Source organism: Hyperolius riggenbachi, chromosome 4, assembly GCF_040937935.1.
Source record: "Hyperolius riggenbachi isolate aHypRig1 chromosome 4, aHypRig1.pri, whole genome shotgun sequence".
NCBI lineage: Eukaryota > Metazoa > Chordata > Amphibia > Anura > Hyperoliidae > Hyperolius > Hyperolius riggenbachi.
Genome location: NC_090649.1, coordinates 475553806 through 475571239, shown reverse-complemented (window position 1 = coordinate 475571239; position 17434 = coordinate 475553806). Strand labels below are relative to the sequence as shown.

Below are 17434 nucleotides of genomic sequence, written 5' to 3'. Positions count from 1 at the left end.
GAACGAACAGCTTGATTAATGAAGTAACAACTGCAGAACCTTATTAGGCCCGACTTAGTTTTGGTTTCTGCCCTGAAGAAAGTTCTGAACCAGAATTTGCCTCTTTACTCAGCAGCAAGCTCATCTCTGTTTGTTAGGCCCGGTTCACATTAGCGTTCCCTGTCCGGATCCGCCTGATCGGATCCGGACCGTATACTGTACAAACGGAACGTACGTTCCGCATAGCAATGCAAAGGCTATGCGGACGTTCACACGCGTCCGTTCCGTACAGTAAGGAGCCGGACCGGATCCGGACACTTTTCCAACATGCGCTATTTTTTGGGTCCGCATCTCCGGCCCACGCACCCGGACTGGAGCCGGACCTGAGCCTGACAGCACCATCCGGAACACAGAAACCAATGGGGAACGGAAGGCACACAACACACTGCCTACAAAAACCTGATGTTCTACCCCACTTCCTATGCGTATCCAAGCGGCCATTTCGGATGGGGAATCATGGGCCAAGCATGTCTGGAGTGGAGCAGCAGTGACAGACGTGCTGGAGCTGTTTGGCAGAATGTCGGAGGTGGAGGTGAGGCCTACAGCAGAGGAACCTGATTCTACAGGTGCACCAGGTGCACCTTCTGCTGACCCCAACATTTTTTTCTTAAAATTTTGCTATTTTTTTGCCCACGGATCCGGATGGCAGCCTGATGCATACGGACCGGATCGGAACCATACGGTTCCGATCCGGATCAGGTCCTGATCCGATCAGGATCCGGTCCATTTGCATGGCAAAACGCAAGTGTGAACGGGGCCTTACAATTAAATGTTTTCTATAAAATTACCTACACAGTCTGTTCATAGTATGCAAAATCTGTTGGCCCTCCTGGTAAAATCGGGTGAAAATGTTTTCCAAAATTGGATGTGTGTGTATGCTCCCTTACTGTCCATTTACAGCCAGGAAGCAGAAATACATAAAGAATGGGACTTCACAAAGACAAAGTAAAGACAAAGCTGTTTCCCCAATGTATAACAAACACAGACCATTTATATTGCGCTTTTCTCCTGGTGGACTCAAAGCTCCAGAGCTGCAGCCACTAGGACGCGCCCTATAGGCAGTAGCAGTGTTAGGGAGACTTGCCCGAGGTCTCCTACTGAATAGGTGCTGGCTTACTGAACAGGCAGAGCCGAGATTCAAATGCACGTCTCCTGTGTCAGAGGCAGAGCCCTTAAGCTGGCCATACACTGGCCCGATTTGCCGCCGTTTCGACAGCAGATTCGATCACTGGGATCGAATCTGCTGCCAATCGTTCACGCTACACGCCGAATTTCGATCCATTCCGTCCGATCCCGTCGATCGCGCCGTGCGGAAAATAACCGTCGATCGCCCGCGGGTAAAGAGCGCATCGCTAGCGGCGTTCGAGTGCCCGACGACCGACGCAATAGAGCCGCATACATTACCTGCTCCGCCGGCGCGACTCCCGGGTCTCCGCTCTTCTTCTCCGTCTCCGCTCTGCTCTGGTCTCCGACATGCTTCCCTTCTTCCTGTCCCGGCAGGAAGTTTAAACAGTAGAGGGCGCTCTACTGTTTAAACTTCCCCCAGACAGGAAGAAGGGAAGCATGCCGTAGACCAGAGCAGACCAGAGAAGAAGAGCGGAGACCTGGGGAGTCGCGCCGGCGGAGCAGGTAATGTATGCGGGCGGGCGGGGGCAGCAGCAGCAGCACCACCACCACAGATTGTGAACGGTTTCAGGCTGAAATCGGTTCACAATCTGTTTGCAGTAAAGGTAGCCATACGATCCCTCTCTGATCAGATTCGATCAGATAGGGATCTGTCTGTTGGTCGAATCTGATGGCAAATCGACCAGTGTATGGCTACCTTTAACCATTACACTATCCAGCCACTGACATCAGGAAGTGAAAAAACAAGTCGCTCTGCAAAAGCACTTAGAAAAGCGCTGTACAAAAAAAGCTAACGCACAGGTAAGCACTTGGAGGTGCTAAAAAAAAAAAAAAAAAAAAAAAAGCGCACAAAATCGCAAAACGCTACCGCCAGGTTGCCCACGTATATGCCAGCAAACAGTAGTGCACGTGTATAGACAGAGCCAGTGTCTAACACAGGCAGGTAAGGGATACTGCACTGGGCACATTTTACACTGGAGGGGGGGGACACACATCACTGGGGGCGGCAGATGCACGGTCACAAGGCCGACTCACAAACGATTTTATGTGAAATAAGATTTGCCATGAATGACTTTTTCCCATGTTGTTGTCACTTACAGTAGGTAGTAGAAATCTGACAGACGTGACAGGTTTTCAACTAGTCCATCTCTTTAAAGGGGATTCTCAGCAAGGCTTTTATTCTTTAAAAAAAGATATTACCTAAAAAGGATTTCAACAATGATGCTGGCCAGCTTCCCTGCTCGCTACACAGTTTTTGGGCAGTTGGACAGAGCAACTGCCATTCACTAAGCGCTTTTGAAAACAAATCCCTGAGAATTCCCCCATGAAGAGATGGACTAGTCCAAAACCTGTCACTTCTGTCAGATTTCTACTGCCTACTGTAAGTGACAGCAACATAGGAGAAAAGTCATTTATGGCTCATTTTACTATGAGAAAAAAAAAAAAAATAATAATACGTACTGGTTTCTTTGCACATATTTTACATTTTCCAATTTTTCGCCATAGTGCCCCTTTAGCTGTTGTATTGTTTATATTGTTATACCTTTTAGCCTGTTATATCGCACCATGAATATGCCTGCGTTATATAAATCAATAATAATAATAAACCAGTAAACAGTCATTTTTTATTTACCACAACTCAACAAGTATTCAGCACATTTTACAAGTTGCTACAAGTAATGAGGTATATGAGGTAAGACACAGAAACAACAGCATATGCACACACCCTACCACAGATATCATTCATGCCAACTATACCCCCAAAACACTTGTGCTAACATTTCAGCATCGCCTCTGTTGGGCAGTTCAGCCTCCCAGCAGCCGGCCACAAACGTCTTCAGGCTGTAATTTCATGCAGCCACATGGCTGTGTTTGTACACGCCCCCCACGTATGTCAGTGTTTCACTTCAATCATGTTACCCAGTGGCAAAAAAAATGCCATGCTGCGTCTGAGCATCCCGAATGTAACTATGACTCAGTGCAGGGGCTGTTCCTACCCGCAGTAACACACGACGGGGCAAACGAGAGTACAAACGATCCCAGCTCTTTGCGTTTTAAGGGATTGTAAAAATCCGATCTGCTGTGACAGCTGTAATGGACACGCGTTCATTTAATCACACGTATTCACGTTGGGAAAGGACGGAAACGATTGCTTGGTGTGCCAAAAATCGCCCACCCTGGCGTTCTATTAAGATCGCCAGGGCAGCTGCGAGAGGGTTTTTTTTTAATAAAAAAAAAAAAACGATTTCATGCAGCCAACTGAAAGTTGGCTGCATGAAAGCCCACTAGAAGGCGCTCCTAATCCATATTTCTGATCGCCTCCGGCGATCCGCAGTAACAAGGAAGGCCGCAATGAGCGGCCATCCTTGTTTCGTTTTGCTCGTCGCCATGGCGACGAGCGGAGTGACGTCATGGACGTCAGCCGACGTCCTGACGTCAGCCGCCTCCGATACAGCCCTCAGCGCTGGCCGGAACTGTTTGTTCCGGCTGCGCAGGGCTCGGGCGGCTGGGGGGGACCCTCTTTCGCCGCTGCACGCGGCGGATCGCCGCGCTGCAGCGGCGATCGGTTAGCACACACGGCTGGCAAAGTGCCGGCTGCGTGTGCTGCTTTTTACAGCGAGCAAATCGGCCCAGCAGGGCCTGAGCGGCAGCCACCGGCGGTGATGGACGAGCTGAGCTCGTCCATACCGCTAAGGTGGTTAAGTGAACCCTGAGATGGTTCACTATCGTTAATTTATACTTACCCGGGGCTTCCTCCAGCACCATGAGCAAAGCTGAGTCACTCACCGTCCTCGCGGCCAGTCGAGGGCTTCTGCGCATGCGCAGCTAGGCCGCGTGCGCACCCCTTGTTGCGCTACCGTCCCCTGAAGCATACTGCGCAGGCGCAGAACACTCCAGGGTACGGGAGCGCAGTGGAGTGCCTACAGCAGAGCCGGGCATATGCAGAAGCCCTTGACTGGCAGTGACTGACCGGATTACCGGGAGTCGTACCGCCAGAACGGAGGGGCTGAAGAAGACAGCAAAGGAACTCAGCGCTGCTCATGGGGCTGGAGGAAACCCCAAGTAAATTAGCGATAGTGTACCAACTCTAGTACACTAACAACGCAGAATGTTCCCATAAAATTGTATGGGCAGTGTGATAACAGGCAGCAATGCAGTGTGCAGCTACCTGCAGAGTGTGAGCGCACCATATCATTCTAAGAAATGGTTGGACCCCAACCACCTAACACTAACCTCTACAGATCCACAAAGCTAGCTTGCTTGAACAGTTTTGCAAACTGCATCTTGGAACCACGCCCATGAAATGCAACAGGAAGTGAATAGGATTGGATCATTTCAAAACAATAGGTCATTTGTATGCACATCAGAAATCAGAGCAGGATCATCCACCAGGCAACCTAGGCAAGTGCCTAGCAGGTATCTAAGGGGACCACCTGCCACCTTCTTTGACCGCTCTCCATTTCAGCTTACCAAAAGGAGGCCCCAAATTTACTATTATGCTTAGGGCCCCGTTACATTTGAATCCCTCACTGATCAGAATAATCATCCCAGTGACGTGCAGTAAGTGTACAGGTGTGGTTACCCATATCGAGCTTCATTAGTATTCTGCATATACTATACAGGGCCTCAGCAAGAGACCAGATATTTTTAATTTTCCCCTTAGATTGCACACACAGGCCTCAATTCACTGAGCTTTATCAAACACTTTATCAAACGTTTGATAATTTTCCTCATGGGTAAAATCTAATTTTGAATTCACTAAGGTGTTATAGATTTATTGATCATTTCATCAATAAAACATTCGATAAATATATAGTACCTTAGTGAATTCAAAATTAGATTTTACCCATGAGGTAAATTATCAAACGTTTAATAAAATGTTTGATAAAGCTCCGTGAATTAAGAGCCACAGGGCTCTGCGCACAAAATCATTGGGGGGGGGGAAACATCTGCAGGTCTGCAGGTGGGTAGGAACTTTTCTTGGGTGGTCTTGTGTCAGAGAACAGCAGCCATGCCCTCATTCACACAACACAAGAAGACATTTCACACCTCCTCCCCCTTTTTCTTCCGCCCATCTCACTCTACACATGCTTCCCGCCACTTTACAGAAGGCATACGCAGCTTAGGGATTGTAAATGATTAGAAATGCTGACATTGGTACGGAATACCGGTGGCTACACAACAATTCATGTATTGTGTCTGACAGTGACAAGGCTGATGTTAGTGTTCTTTTAAGGCACTAGCAGACAGGAAGACAGTGTAACATTTTTTTTTTAAAGTGGACCTGAACTCTCGCACAGGACAATAGGAAAACAGAGAGAAATACACCCTGTGTGGTTTTAGAGAGAAGATATTCCTAATCCCCTCTCATCTTCAAGTAATCACAAGTGTAATTTGATCTCTCAGCTGTGTCAGCACAGAATTATGTCAGTCCTCAGCAGGCACAGCTAATATGTAAACACAAGATGTTTACCCTTTGTCTGATTCCATGAAAACAGGAAGTAGACACTGCAGATTTATTGCAATAGTTCTGTAAGATGTAACAAAGAAATGTTTTTCTTTAAAGGTTATTATGCAGCTGTTTATCTTTTAGAGCAGAGAGGACGTTCTGAGTTCAGGTCCGCTTTAAAGGACCACTATAGCCCAAAACTGTAAATGTTAAAATACAATACAAGTGCATGCATACATCTAAAATGTACCTTTGCCCTAAAGTAAAATTCACTGTAATTTTGTTTTCCATAATGCTGCCACTTACAGTAAGTAATACAAATCTGACTTGACTGGTTTTGGACTAGTCTATCTCCACATGGGGGGGTTGTCAGGGTTTTCTTTATTTTCAAAAGCTTCTTTTGAACTTGCTCAGTCCAACTGCCAAAACAGCATGTAAACGAGTAGGGCATCTTTATCCAGAGCCTTTCCAGGGAGTGGTTTGGTAAAGTATACAGGAAATACTAAGAATCCCCCATGAAGAGATGGACTAGGCCAAAACCTGTCAGATTTTTACTGCCTACTGCAAGAACTGCTACATAGGGAAAAAGTCATTTATACTGCATTTTACTCGGGGGAGAATGTACTTCTCTGTATGTAGTTACACGTATTTTAAAGTTTACAATTTTTTGCAATAAAAGGTCCTTCAATGCAATTTAGAAAACAAAGTTCAGTGTATAAAACCTCCACAGATTGCATTAAGTACATAGTGGTAAAAGAAGAACTAGAACAGTGATGGCTAACCTTGGCACTCCAGCTGTGATAGAACTACAAGTCCCATGAGGCATTGCAATACTCTGACAGCTCTAAACATAACTCGGGGAGGCAGAGGCATGATGGGATTTGTAGTTTTGTCACAGAGTGCCAAGGTTAGCCATCACTGAACTAGAAGAATAATCCCAAAATGGACAGAAATAGAACCATTCCCCGGATGCTGTAATGTAGACGCTCCTTTAGAATTCATCTTTGATGGTGAATTGTGGCTGATCTTCTGGTTTGAAGTCAGGATTGGGACTGCCGTCTTCATTCAGGATGCGTCTGGCCGTGTAGCCGACAATCGGGTACTTCTTCTTATACACACCCTCATAAATATCATCCAAAGATTTCAGCTGCTCCTCAGTGAGCCCGGTCTACAGAAGACACACAGGAGGGTTACGCAGACATTTAAAAAAAAGAGGCCCTGTAGTGGCATATAGTAGAATGGAGTACATGATTCAGTATACCCACTTGTATGTTAATTTTTCAGTTTTCAGTATCAGAAAGACTTCCTATATCTACTGTGCATACTGTATTGCTGAATATTGGTATGCAGCCCCACCCTCCCAATGATTTGTCACAGCCTAGGCTGTTTAGCTATGCAGAATTCTCTCAAACTCCCCCCTCGAGTATTCTAGGAGACCAGGTATATTTTGTACTGGCTTTGGGAACTTTCAGTAAATGAACATTCTGCAGAGCTGTACCTGACAGAACTGAAGATATCGCACTGGGTCCCCAGTTCTAATCCCAGCCAGGTCAACATCTGCAAGGAGATTGTATGCTCTCCACGTGTCTGTGTGGGTTTCCTCCGGGCACTCCGGTTTCCTCCCACATCCCAAACACATACAGATAAGTTAATTGGCCCTAGACTACAATACATACACTATACCAGTGGTTCTCCACCTTTTCAGCACATGTACCCCTTTGTGGGTCATCGCTAAGCAAACTTGATCAGTTATAAATGAACATGGTAAAAATAAGCCATTTTTTTCGTCATGTTAATTTTTACTACAGTTTCCCTTAAACCTCCCTGGTGGTAACCCCAAGCTATGCTTGGGCTAGCCGCCCGGAGCTCTATGCAGAGTATAGCACACAGCGGGCGTTTTTACTCACCTCCCATGGGATCCAGACGTTGGTAGCCGTTCTCCTTCCTGTCCTCCGAGGCTCTGAATCACTCTGGTGAGATTGCCATAGGTGATCACACTACCGGGTTACAGCGCCACCTGGAGGACGGTGGGAAAATTGCAGCGCAGGAGCCCAGGGAGGCGAGTAAGTTCTGGGGCTGCTGCAGGCATTCTGGCGGCATGATGGTTTCCTGATGTACGGGTCTGAAACGTGCTGAAAGGACCCTAAAATCCGGAAGTAATCATGCCGCCAGGGAGGTTAATGGACATAAAAGGTGAATCGATTAAAACTAACTTTAAACCCCTAGAAGTCACTGTGTGCCTCGCGCAGCTACGGTCTTCCGCTGTGCCCCGGCTGCAGCCTCTGAAGATCGCCAATCCCCAGATGGGTCGGCGTCTTTCGTGCTTGCGTGCCCCGTCGCTGAGCGTGAACGGGCCACCAGGAACATGCTGTGCCTGCGCAGTTATACGGTGCAGGCACAGTATACTCTAGGTCAGTGGTGCCCAACCTTTTTTGGCCCGAGGGCCGAACTTTAAATCAAGAAAAATCTCGAGGGCCCGGAACACATGCATACAAATTTTCGATGTAAAACTTTAAACGTTTTTCTAGTAACAGTTAACATGGTGTTGGAAATGGAAAGAAAACAACAATATAAGAATTGTTGTACTCACCATTTGATGCACATTTTCTTAATGAGAAGTTTGCGGCTGTTTTTCAGAAACCAATTTCTGGATATTTGGCTCCAAATTTGTAACATTTATTCTTAATACAGAATGAAGATGATCATCTGTGATGCGAGAACGTGAGCCAGTTTCTGTGTGGGGCTGCCCGCTCTGTGTGGGGCTGAGGGGGCTGCCCGCTCTGTGTGGGGCTGAGGGGGCTGTCACCTCTGTGTGGGGCTGAGGGGGCTGTCACCTCTGTGTGGGGCTGAGGGGGCTGTCACCTCTGTGTGGGGCTGAGGGGGCTGTCAGCTCTGTGTGGGGCTGAGGGGGCTGTCAGCTCTGTGTGGGGCTGAGGGGGCTGTCAGCTCTGTGTGGGGCTGAGGGGGCTGTCAGCTCTGTGTGGGGCTGAGGGGGCTGTCAGCTCTGTGTGGGGCTGAGGGGGCTGTCAGCTCTGTGTGGGGCTGAGGGGGCTGTCAGCTCTGTGTGGGGCTGAGGGGGCTGTCAGCTCTGTGTGGGGCTGAGGGGGCTGTCAGCTCTGTGTGGGGCTGAGGGGGCTGTCAGCTCTGTGTGGGGCTGAGGGGGCTGTCAGCTCTGTGTGGGGCTGAGGGGGCTGTCAGCTCTGTGTGGGGCTGAGGGGGCTGTCAGCTCTGTGTGGGGCTGAGGGGGCTGTCTGCTCTGTGTGGGGCTGAGGGGGCTGTCTGCTCTGTGTGGGGCTGAGGGGGCTGTCTGCTCTGTGTGGGGCTGAGGGGGCTGTCAGCTCTGTGTGGGGCTGAGGGGGCTGTCAGCTCTGTGTGGGGCTGAGGGGGCTGTCAGCTCTGTGTGGGGCTGAGGGGGCTGTCAGCTCTGTGTGGGGCTGAGGGCGCTGCCCTGTCTGTGTGGGGCTGAGGGGGCTGCCCTGTCTGTGTGGGGCTGAGGAGGCTGCCCTGTCTGTGTGGGGCTGAGGAGGCTGCCCTGTCTGTGTGGGGCTGAGGAGGCTGCCCTGTCTGTGTGGGGCTGAGGAGGCTGCCCTGTCTGTGTGGGGCTGAGGAGGCTGCCCTGTCTGTGTGGGGCTGAGGAGGCTGCCCTGTCTGTGTGGGGCTGAGGAGGCTGCCCTGTCTGTGTGGGGCTGAGGAGGCTGCCCTGTCTGTGTGGGGCTGAGGAGGCTGCCCTGTCTGTGTGGGGCTGAGGAGGCTGCCCTGTCTGTGTGGGGCTGAGGAGGCTGCCCTGTCTGTGTGGGGCTGAGGAGGCTGCCCGAGGAGGAGAGGATCGGGTGGTATTGCGTAGTACAGTATCGGCGTAGTCCCGCGCATACTTGAGAATGTGCTGGTATTCAGCCCCGGGTAGCGCTGGGTTAGAAAGCCTCGCTCATTGGTTAGTGCAGGAACCTTCCTCCAATAGGAATCAGCCTAATTCCTATTGGAGGAAGGTTCCTGCACTAACCAATGAGCGAGGCTTTTTAACTATCCCAGCGCTACCCGGGGCTGAATACCAGCATGTATGCGCGGGACTACGCCGATACTTTACTACGCAATACCACCCGATCCTCTACCCCTCCGCGGGCAGCTTCCTCAGTCTCCCCCAGCCTCCCCCTCGGCAGGACACCGCCGCACGGGCCACAGAAACTGGCCTGACCATTTGTGGCCCGCGGGCCGTAGGTTGGGCACAGCTGCTCTAGGTGATTCAGGCGCGCTTGTGCACAGCGCAGGGGCACGCAAGTGCAGGAGACACCAACCCATCCGGGGATCAACGATCTTCAGAGGCTGCAGTGGGACCCGGGAGAGGACCCGAGCTGCGGCGAGGGACACAGTGGGCCAGATTTATCAAAGCATTACCAACAGTTTTTTCTTCTTAACCACCTTAGCGGTATGGACGAGCTCAGCTTGTCCATTACCGCCAGAGGGTGCCGCTCAGGCCCTGCTGGGCCGATTTTCATGAAATAAAGAGCAGCACACGCAGCCGGCACTTTGCCAGCCGCGTGTGCTGCCCGATCGCTGCCGCTCTGCGGCGATCCGCCGCGAGCAGCGGCGAAAGAGGGTCCCCCCAGCCGCCTGAGCCCTGCGCAGCCGGAACAAATAGTTCCGGCCAGCGCTAAGGGCTGGATCGGAGGCGGCTGACGTCAGGACGTCGGCTGACGTCCATGACGTCACTCCGCTCGTCGCCATGGCGACAGGAGAAGCCAAACACGGAAGGCTGCTCATTGCGGCCTTCCGTGTTACTTTTGGCCGCCGGAGGCGATCAGAAGAACGCCTCCGGAGCGCCATCTAGTGGGCTTTCATGCAGCCAACTTTCAGTTGGCTGCATGAAATAGTTTTTTTTTTATTTAAAAAAAACCCTCATGCAGCCGCCCTGGCGATCTTAATAGAACGCCAGGGTGGTTAAACTGTTCTTACCAGCAGGGGGACTGTTCTGCATGATAATAAGAAACTTCTCAAATCCTACGTAATAGTGGCAGTTTAGCATGGATTTCTAGAGCTGCACTACAGTTATGAAAAGTGCAAATCCATCCCTAAACGGTCGCAGATTAAGAAGTGCTTAATAGTGCAGCAGTGCAGGCTAGGCATGATTTGTGAAGGTCTCCTCCCCCCTGCTGCCAGGTGTCCTGTGAAGCTGTTCTGAGCTTAACCCTTTCAGTGTTGGGCATTAATGCAATACAGCAGATGTATCGGTTACCTCAGCAACAACAATTTACCTCACACACTGCACTGTCTGAGAATCCTTCCTAACTCCTCCTATTCCTAGGAATCTGCACTATTTAGTGATTTCTTAAGATGTCAGACAGTTCTGCATGGATTTCTAAAAACCTACCAATATTTTGTCTCTGACACTCTTGGTAAATGTACCTCAGTGGAAGAAGCCCCAGGAAAGTAAAGATTTTAATCCATTCACCTTATACGTCCTTTATTGAAAACTGTCTGCCAGATCTCACCTATCCCATCCTGCACCCTCTGACCCGTTTCAACTCCACTAATATTTTTACATTCTGTAGAAGTATACATGTAATTAAGGTGCTGGAAAATTTAGACGCGGGGTAAAGCTGAGACACGGCTCATCCTGCTCCTTCAAAAGTCCAGGCGGCGTTAATTACCATTTCCCCTCCAGGCCGCCATTGAGTGTGGGTTAACCTGTTTTTATTCTAATTTGGGCTCCATCTTTTAAATACCTTTTAAATAATACTATACCTGTAATTCACAATGCTGCCTACAGCGCCGCCATCTGCGCCCAAATTTCCAGTGCCCTTTTTACCTGACTCACTTTAGATATCCACACATGTAAAATGGAAATAAATACAAAGCATGTGCATCTCCAGAACTGGCGTCAGTGAGGGGGTATCCTACTTGGCCCTCCCTACTCCCCGCCCCCACCACAAGACACACACTAGCCCATTTCATGCCACAGTGCAAGGAGGTCCAGAATGGACATCATTATCAGATGCTCCCTGGAGACCTCTAGTGGCACTGCTGCAGTATTGCATCACTTACCGTGTCATAGGTGAGGTCTTCTGGTTCCAGAGACATCTTGGCGACACCTCTTGTGGAGTCTTTTCCAGCCAGTGCGTTGTATGGAGCTCCCTTCCCATAGAACTCTGATCAGAAAAACAATAATGAATTCAATTACCTTTGTGCAACACGCCTCTACCTTTCTTCTCGCTCCTCAATCCCGCCTCCTTTCTGTCATTCTTTTCACTAAGAATCTAGCTGAAAGTGTTTGTATACAAAATCAAAACTGACAATTTGTGTGCCTGCTATAGCTGAAAATTTGAGTGCAGGGGGCCACCTGCGAAAAATGGCCATGGCAGATTTGCGCTACAATAGTAGCAGAACTCTGTAGTAATTAAGGGCATGCTGGGAGCAGTAGTTCACGGGTATGGCTACACTGTACCCGAACTCTGGTGCAAAACTGGGGGTGATTACAGATAAGAGAATGAGGGATTGGTTAGGGTTAGGTGGAGGTTGGTTAGGAGTAGGTGGGTGAGGTTAGGGGGTTAAGAATAGGTTAAGGTTAGGAGTAGGTGGAGGGGGGGGAGTTAGGAGTAGGTGGTTAAGATTAGGAGTAGGTGGGGGGGGGGGGGGAGGTTAGGGTTAGGAGGGAACCCCCCTCCTCCCCCTCCCATAAAAATCCTATCTAGGGTTAATGAATTAAGAATTATCATAAGTTTTGGAGTTTTTTTGCTTTAGGTTTGGATACGCCCCCTTGCGCCACCTGCTTCCTAATGCAGGGTGGTGCAGGAAAGGCCGTCCAGGCTGCCTGTAACATGCATGACTATGTAGGCAGATACTAGCCGGTCTCCATGTGCCACTTGCGCTATTCCTGGTGTGTGCGCGGTCTCCCGTGCAATGAATCCTGTTCGCTTGCATTTCCTGCCGTTTGAGAGCGTTACCCGTACGGCAGCAAAGGCAGGCGAAACCGGCTTCATTGAGCTGAAGACCACACATGCAAAGCAGTGACGGTGCATGGAGATGGGCCGCCATCTGCCTGTAATCTCACGCACATGACAAGCAGCCAGGCCAGTCTTCCCTGCGCCACCCTGTATACCCCACCAAGCCCCTGTAACACGATAACCAGTGTTTTTAGCTGATCAGTGTACACAGTAGAATCCCTTCATAGTAAACTCCAAAGGACCAGGAAAAATAGTTTACTATATCAGAATTGGTTGCGCATATTTATACATAGAGACATTTGCTGGGACCTGAGGACTGAGTTTACTATATCAAAGTTTACTATATAGAGATTCTACTGTATTTACACGGTGGTATGTCCTGCTCAGCAGTATTCCAACACTACTGGGGGGGGGGGGAGGGGAAGAGAATGCATATAAAGATCTAAAGTTTCAAATGGTAAAAATTACGTTTTCCAGCTGAGACATCGAATACCGTCCCCTTCACCGCCATGTAGATGGGCTCTTCCTCCTGCAGCGAGTAGACAAATTATTACTGTACAGTTAGACATGCACTATGCACATTTTTTAATAATATATATTAAATATGATTACTAAAAAATAAAATTAAACAAATATTAGGGGGGCCGAGGCGGCAGATTCCAGAAAGATTTCATGCTGAGATGGTTTGGGAATCAGCCTGCGGTTTATGGCGGCCAACAGATTTCTCTCCGATCAGAGAGAGATCTGACTCTTGGTAGATCGGCCTCCAAAGTCGCTAGATCTATGGTCATCTTTAGAGGCAGAGGATTAGCAAGACAGCCAGGCAACCAGTATTGTTTAAAAGGCATCTATAGGTCTCTCACCGCAGGAAGTTGCACAAAGGAAGTTGCAGTGCATGCTGGGTTGTCCTTTTTTGCTTCTGTACATTAGTTTAGTCTGAGGGGAAATAAAGCAAAAAAAGACAACCCAGCATGCCCTGCAACTTCCTTTTTGCGACAACGTACCAAATAAGAGTCAGGTAAACTGGGGAATGATCATTTATAAACAAGAAAAGTAATAGAGATTTTAACCTTTGATTGCCTGGTTAGCATCCTTATTACTTGTTTACCAGATAAAAATAAAGAATTTTTTTTTATTTTATGCCCGACAGTTACACTTTAAGTATCTTTCCCTGTGAGCAGAAGACACACTTTTGCATTAGCGGGAGATTGAGAAATGTATATTATTATTATTTAGTATTTATATAGCGCCGACATATTACGCAGTGCTGTACAGTATATATATAACTTGTCACTAACTGTCCCTCAAAGGAGCTCACAATCTAATCCCTACCATTGCCATATGTCTATATTATGTAGTGTAAGTACTGTAGTCTAGGGCCAATTTTTTTTATTTTTTTTTTTAGGGGGAGCCAATTAACTTATCTGTATGTTTTTGGAATGTGGGAGGAAACCCATGCAGACACGGAGAGAACATACAAACTCTTTGCAGATAGTGCCCTGGCTGGGATTCACTTCAGTTTGTAGTTGCCAGTTGTTATTAGCAATTCTGCTATTATAAGCAGCGGATGGCCGGCAGCAAACCAGTATAGAAAAGATTTATTAGGTAACGGATAACTCCTCAAGCCAATCACAGCTGCCATTTCCCTGTTGCATAAAATGCAGTGATTCAGATATACGAATGCTTCCCTGGAAGGTTTGGCTTTTGGCTTTTCCCCAGAAAGGCATGTGGGAGGCTGCAGCACAGAAGATGTATTCACAGCCTGCAGACTGACTGCACTGTGACGGATAAATGCCTTGCATAACACTCCCCGCCCTGCAACGGAATCCATGCCTAATCATGGTGACCCATTTTACCAGCATTTAAAAGAAAATTAAAGAACTACTCCAGTGAAAAAAAGCAAGTTAAAATCTAACAGAACTGACAGGTTTTGGACTAGTCCATTTCCTCATGGGGAATTCTCTGGGTTTTCAGAAGCATTTCCTTAACGGCAAATTAACTGCCAAAACAGTTAGATACCAGACAGTTTCATCACTCACTTGCATACTATTTTAGCAGTTAGACTTAGCAAGTGCTGTTCAGGAAATGCTTAGAAATCAAAGAAACCCTGGCCTGAAAGCGCCAGAGCTGCAGCCACAGGGTGCGCTCAGTAGGCAATAGCAATGTTAGGGAGTCTTGCCCGAGGACTCCTTGCTAAATAGGTGCTGGTTTACTGAACAGAGTAAGAAGATAAAGTAATACATGTGCACATGATTAATAACAGCAATGAGTCCCGCCCACTCTGGCAGAGCTGCAGGAAGCCGGAGTTACCTTCTCCCCATTGTATCCGGCCAGATCCTCCTCAGTGAAGAGCCTGGCCGGCTTGGTGTGGGGACTCGGGCGCCGCAGCTCCCCGTCCATAGAGCTGCACAGCTGACCAGTGACCCCCAGCAGCAGCAGCCAGCAGAGCCCCCCGCGCGGCCACATCCTGGTCAAACTTCCTACAGGGGCGGGGATAGAACGCTGAGCCGGCCACAAGCCCCGCCCACATCACCACCTACTGTAACCCCTTCACTGCCTTAGCTCTATTCAAATAAAAAAAACATCATTCCATAGGACAGCAATTCAGCAGCCGCAGCCTTCAGCGCTAGGGGGCGCTACTGCATTACAGAATGTGGGGAAGTGGACTTGTATTCAGTTTATGAAGAAAGTAGCTTAAAGGGCCCTTTTCCACTATATTAGGGCCCTATTCCACTAGCAATCGCTAACACTTGCGCTAAACGCTAGCGATTGTGATTCAGCAAGTCCCTCATTTTTTTTCTGCGATTGCGAGCACGATTATGCTATGCAATGTATTGCTTAGCAAAATCCTGGTAAAAAGCGCTCCGTGGTGCGATTGCGCGTTTGTAAAAATCGAATTGCGGTAGTGAAAAATACCTGCCGCGATTCCTATGTTATTTAGCAAACCCTAGCGATTTAAAAATCGCTAGCGATTTGCATTTTTGCAATTCAGCATCGCAAGCGCTGATTGTGGAAAAGGTCCCTGAGCGTTTGCAATGCTGAATTGCAAAACGCTAATGATTTTTGAATCGCTAGGGTTTGCAAAATAACATAGGAATCGCGGTAGGTATTTTCCGCTACTGCGCTTCGATTTTTACAGTAGCGCGATCACACCTCGGAGTGATTTTTACCGTGATTTTGCAATGTAATGCATTGCATATGCAAAATTGCAATCGCATTAAAAAAAAAAAGTGGACTATTGCAATCGCTAGCGTGTTGTGATTGCTTGTGGAAAAGGGCCCGAGGGGACAGATCTCTTCTGATCTGTGTCTGGATACATGCTGGGGAGATTTCCTCCTACTCCTATATTCACTGACTTATATTGCTGAAAACAGCGAATGAGTGGGGATACAAAAATGTCATGTAATAAAACTCCTATCAGGTGTTTCTTTCTTCCAATGTACAAGATGACTACCTGTCCTACTGGTACACACAATGCAATTTTCCATCTGATTGGCAGTCGAATCCATTATTTCCAATAGGTCCGATCTGATTTGCAATCATTTTTCTGATCGATCTTGTTTAGAAGTGATCAGAAAATCGATCAGAAAAGACTATCTTCTGGAATTCAGATTGGACCTGTCATAAATAATCGGTTCGTCCTGTCAATCAAGTGCAGGAAAATCTTCACAATTGGAGCGCAGACAGCCATTAGAGGTGTACCGAACGGTTCGCTGGCGAACGGTTCCAGGCGAACATTGGGAGTTCGCGTTCGCCTGCGCCAGGCGAACTTTTCCGGAAGTTCGATTCGCCCCATAATGCACTATGAGGGTCAACTTTGACCCTCTGCATCACAGTCAGCAGGCACATTGTAGCCATTCAAGCTACAGTAAGCCCTGGAGCCCCACCCCCCCTTATATAAGGCAGCCTCCGACGGCCATTACAAGTCACTCGTGTGCCTGCTAGAGAGAGGAAAGGGACAGCTGCTGCAGACTTTTTCTCTTAGGGACAGATTAGTTAGGTTCTAGGCTGCTTTGCTTGTTCCTGACTGATTAATATTGCTTTTAAAGCACCCAGCAACAGCTCTTTTCAGAGCTCAACCTGTACATTTTTTTTTCTGACACTTTTGTTGCATGCACAGCCTTGCTAATTGATAGTGTGTGTGCCACTGCCAGCAGCCCAGCACATTCAGTGACTGACTGCCTGTGTGTGTGACAGGGAGCTGCACATTGTACTACCCAGTACTGCATATACCCCAGTACCTGTTGTGTTTACTTAACCCACCTCATCACTGCATATACCTAGCTTTGTGTTGAGTGAACCCAGCTCACTGCATCTAACTACCCAGTACCTGTTGTGTTTACTTAACCCACCTCATCACTGCATATACCTAGCGTTGTGTTGAGTGAACCCAGCTCACTGCATCTAAGTCTAACTACCTGTTGTGTTGAGTGAGAACCCACCTCACTGCATCTTAAGTACCTTTACTGTATACTGTTCAGTGAACCCAGCTCACTGCATCTAACTACCCAGTACCTGTTGTGTTTACTTAACCCACATCATCACTGCATATACCTAGCGTTGTGTTGAGTGAACCCAGCTCACTGCATCTAACTACCTGTTGTGTTGAGTGTGAACCCACCTGGCCACCTCACTGCATCTAACTACCTGTTGTGTTGAGTGAGAACCCACCTCACTGCATCTTAAGTACCTTTACTGTTGAGTGAACCCAGCTCACTGCATCTAACTACCTGTTGTGTTGAGTGTGAACCCACCTGGCCACCTCACTGCATCTAACTACCTGTTGTGTTGAGTGAGAACCCACCTCACTGCATCTTAAGTACCTTTACTGTTGAGTGAACCCAGCTCACTGCATCTAACTACCTGTTGTGTTGAGTGTGAA

General features: G+C 48.3%; 1 protein-coding gene across 1 annotated transcript; it reads right to left on the bottom strand.

Moving 5' to 3' along the window:
• Window positions 1-5027: 5027 nt before the first annotated feature.
• NENF (neudesin neurotrophic factor) lies at window positions 5028-15040 on the bottom strand. The gene is made up of 4 exons (XM_068279695.1): window positions 14863-15040; window positions 13021-13081; window positions 11654-11757; window positions 5028-6782 (listed from the first exon to the last, which is right to left on the bottom strand). Exons 1-4 carry the CDS (start codon window positions 15016-15018, stop codon window positions 6606-6608), a joined length of 498 nt encoding a protein of 165 aa, XP_068135796.1. The 5' UTR covers window positions 15019-15040; the 3' UTR covers window positions 5028-6605.
• Between the last annotated feature and the right edge of the window lie 2394 nt (window positions 15041-17434).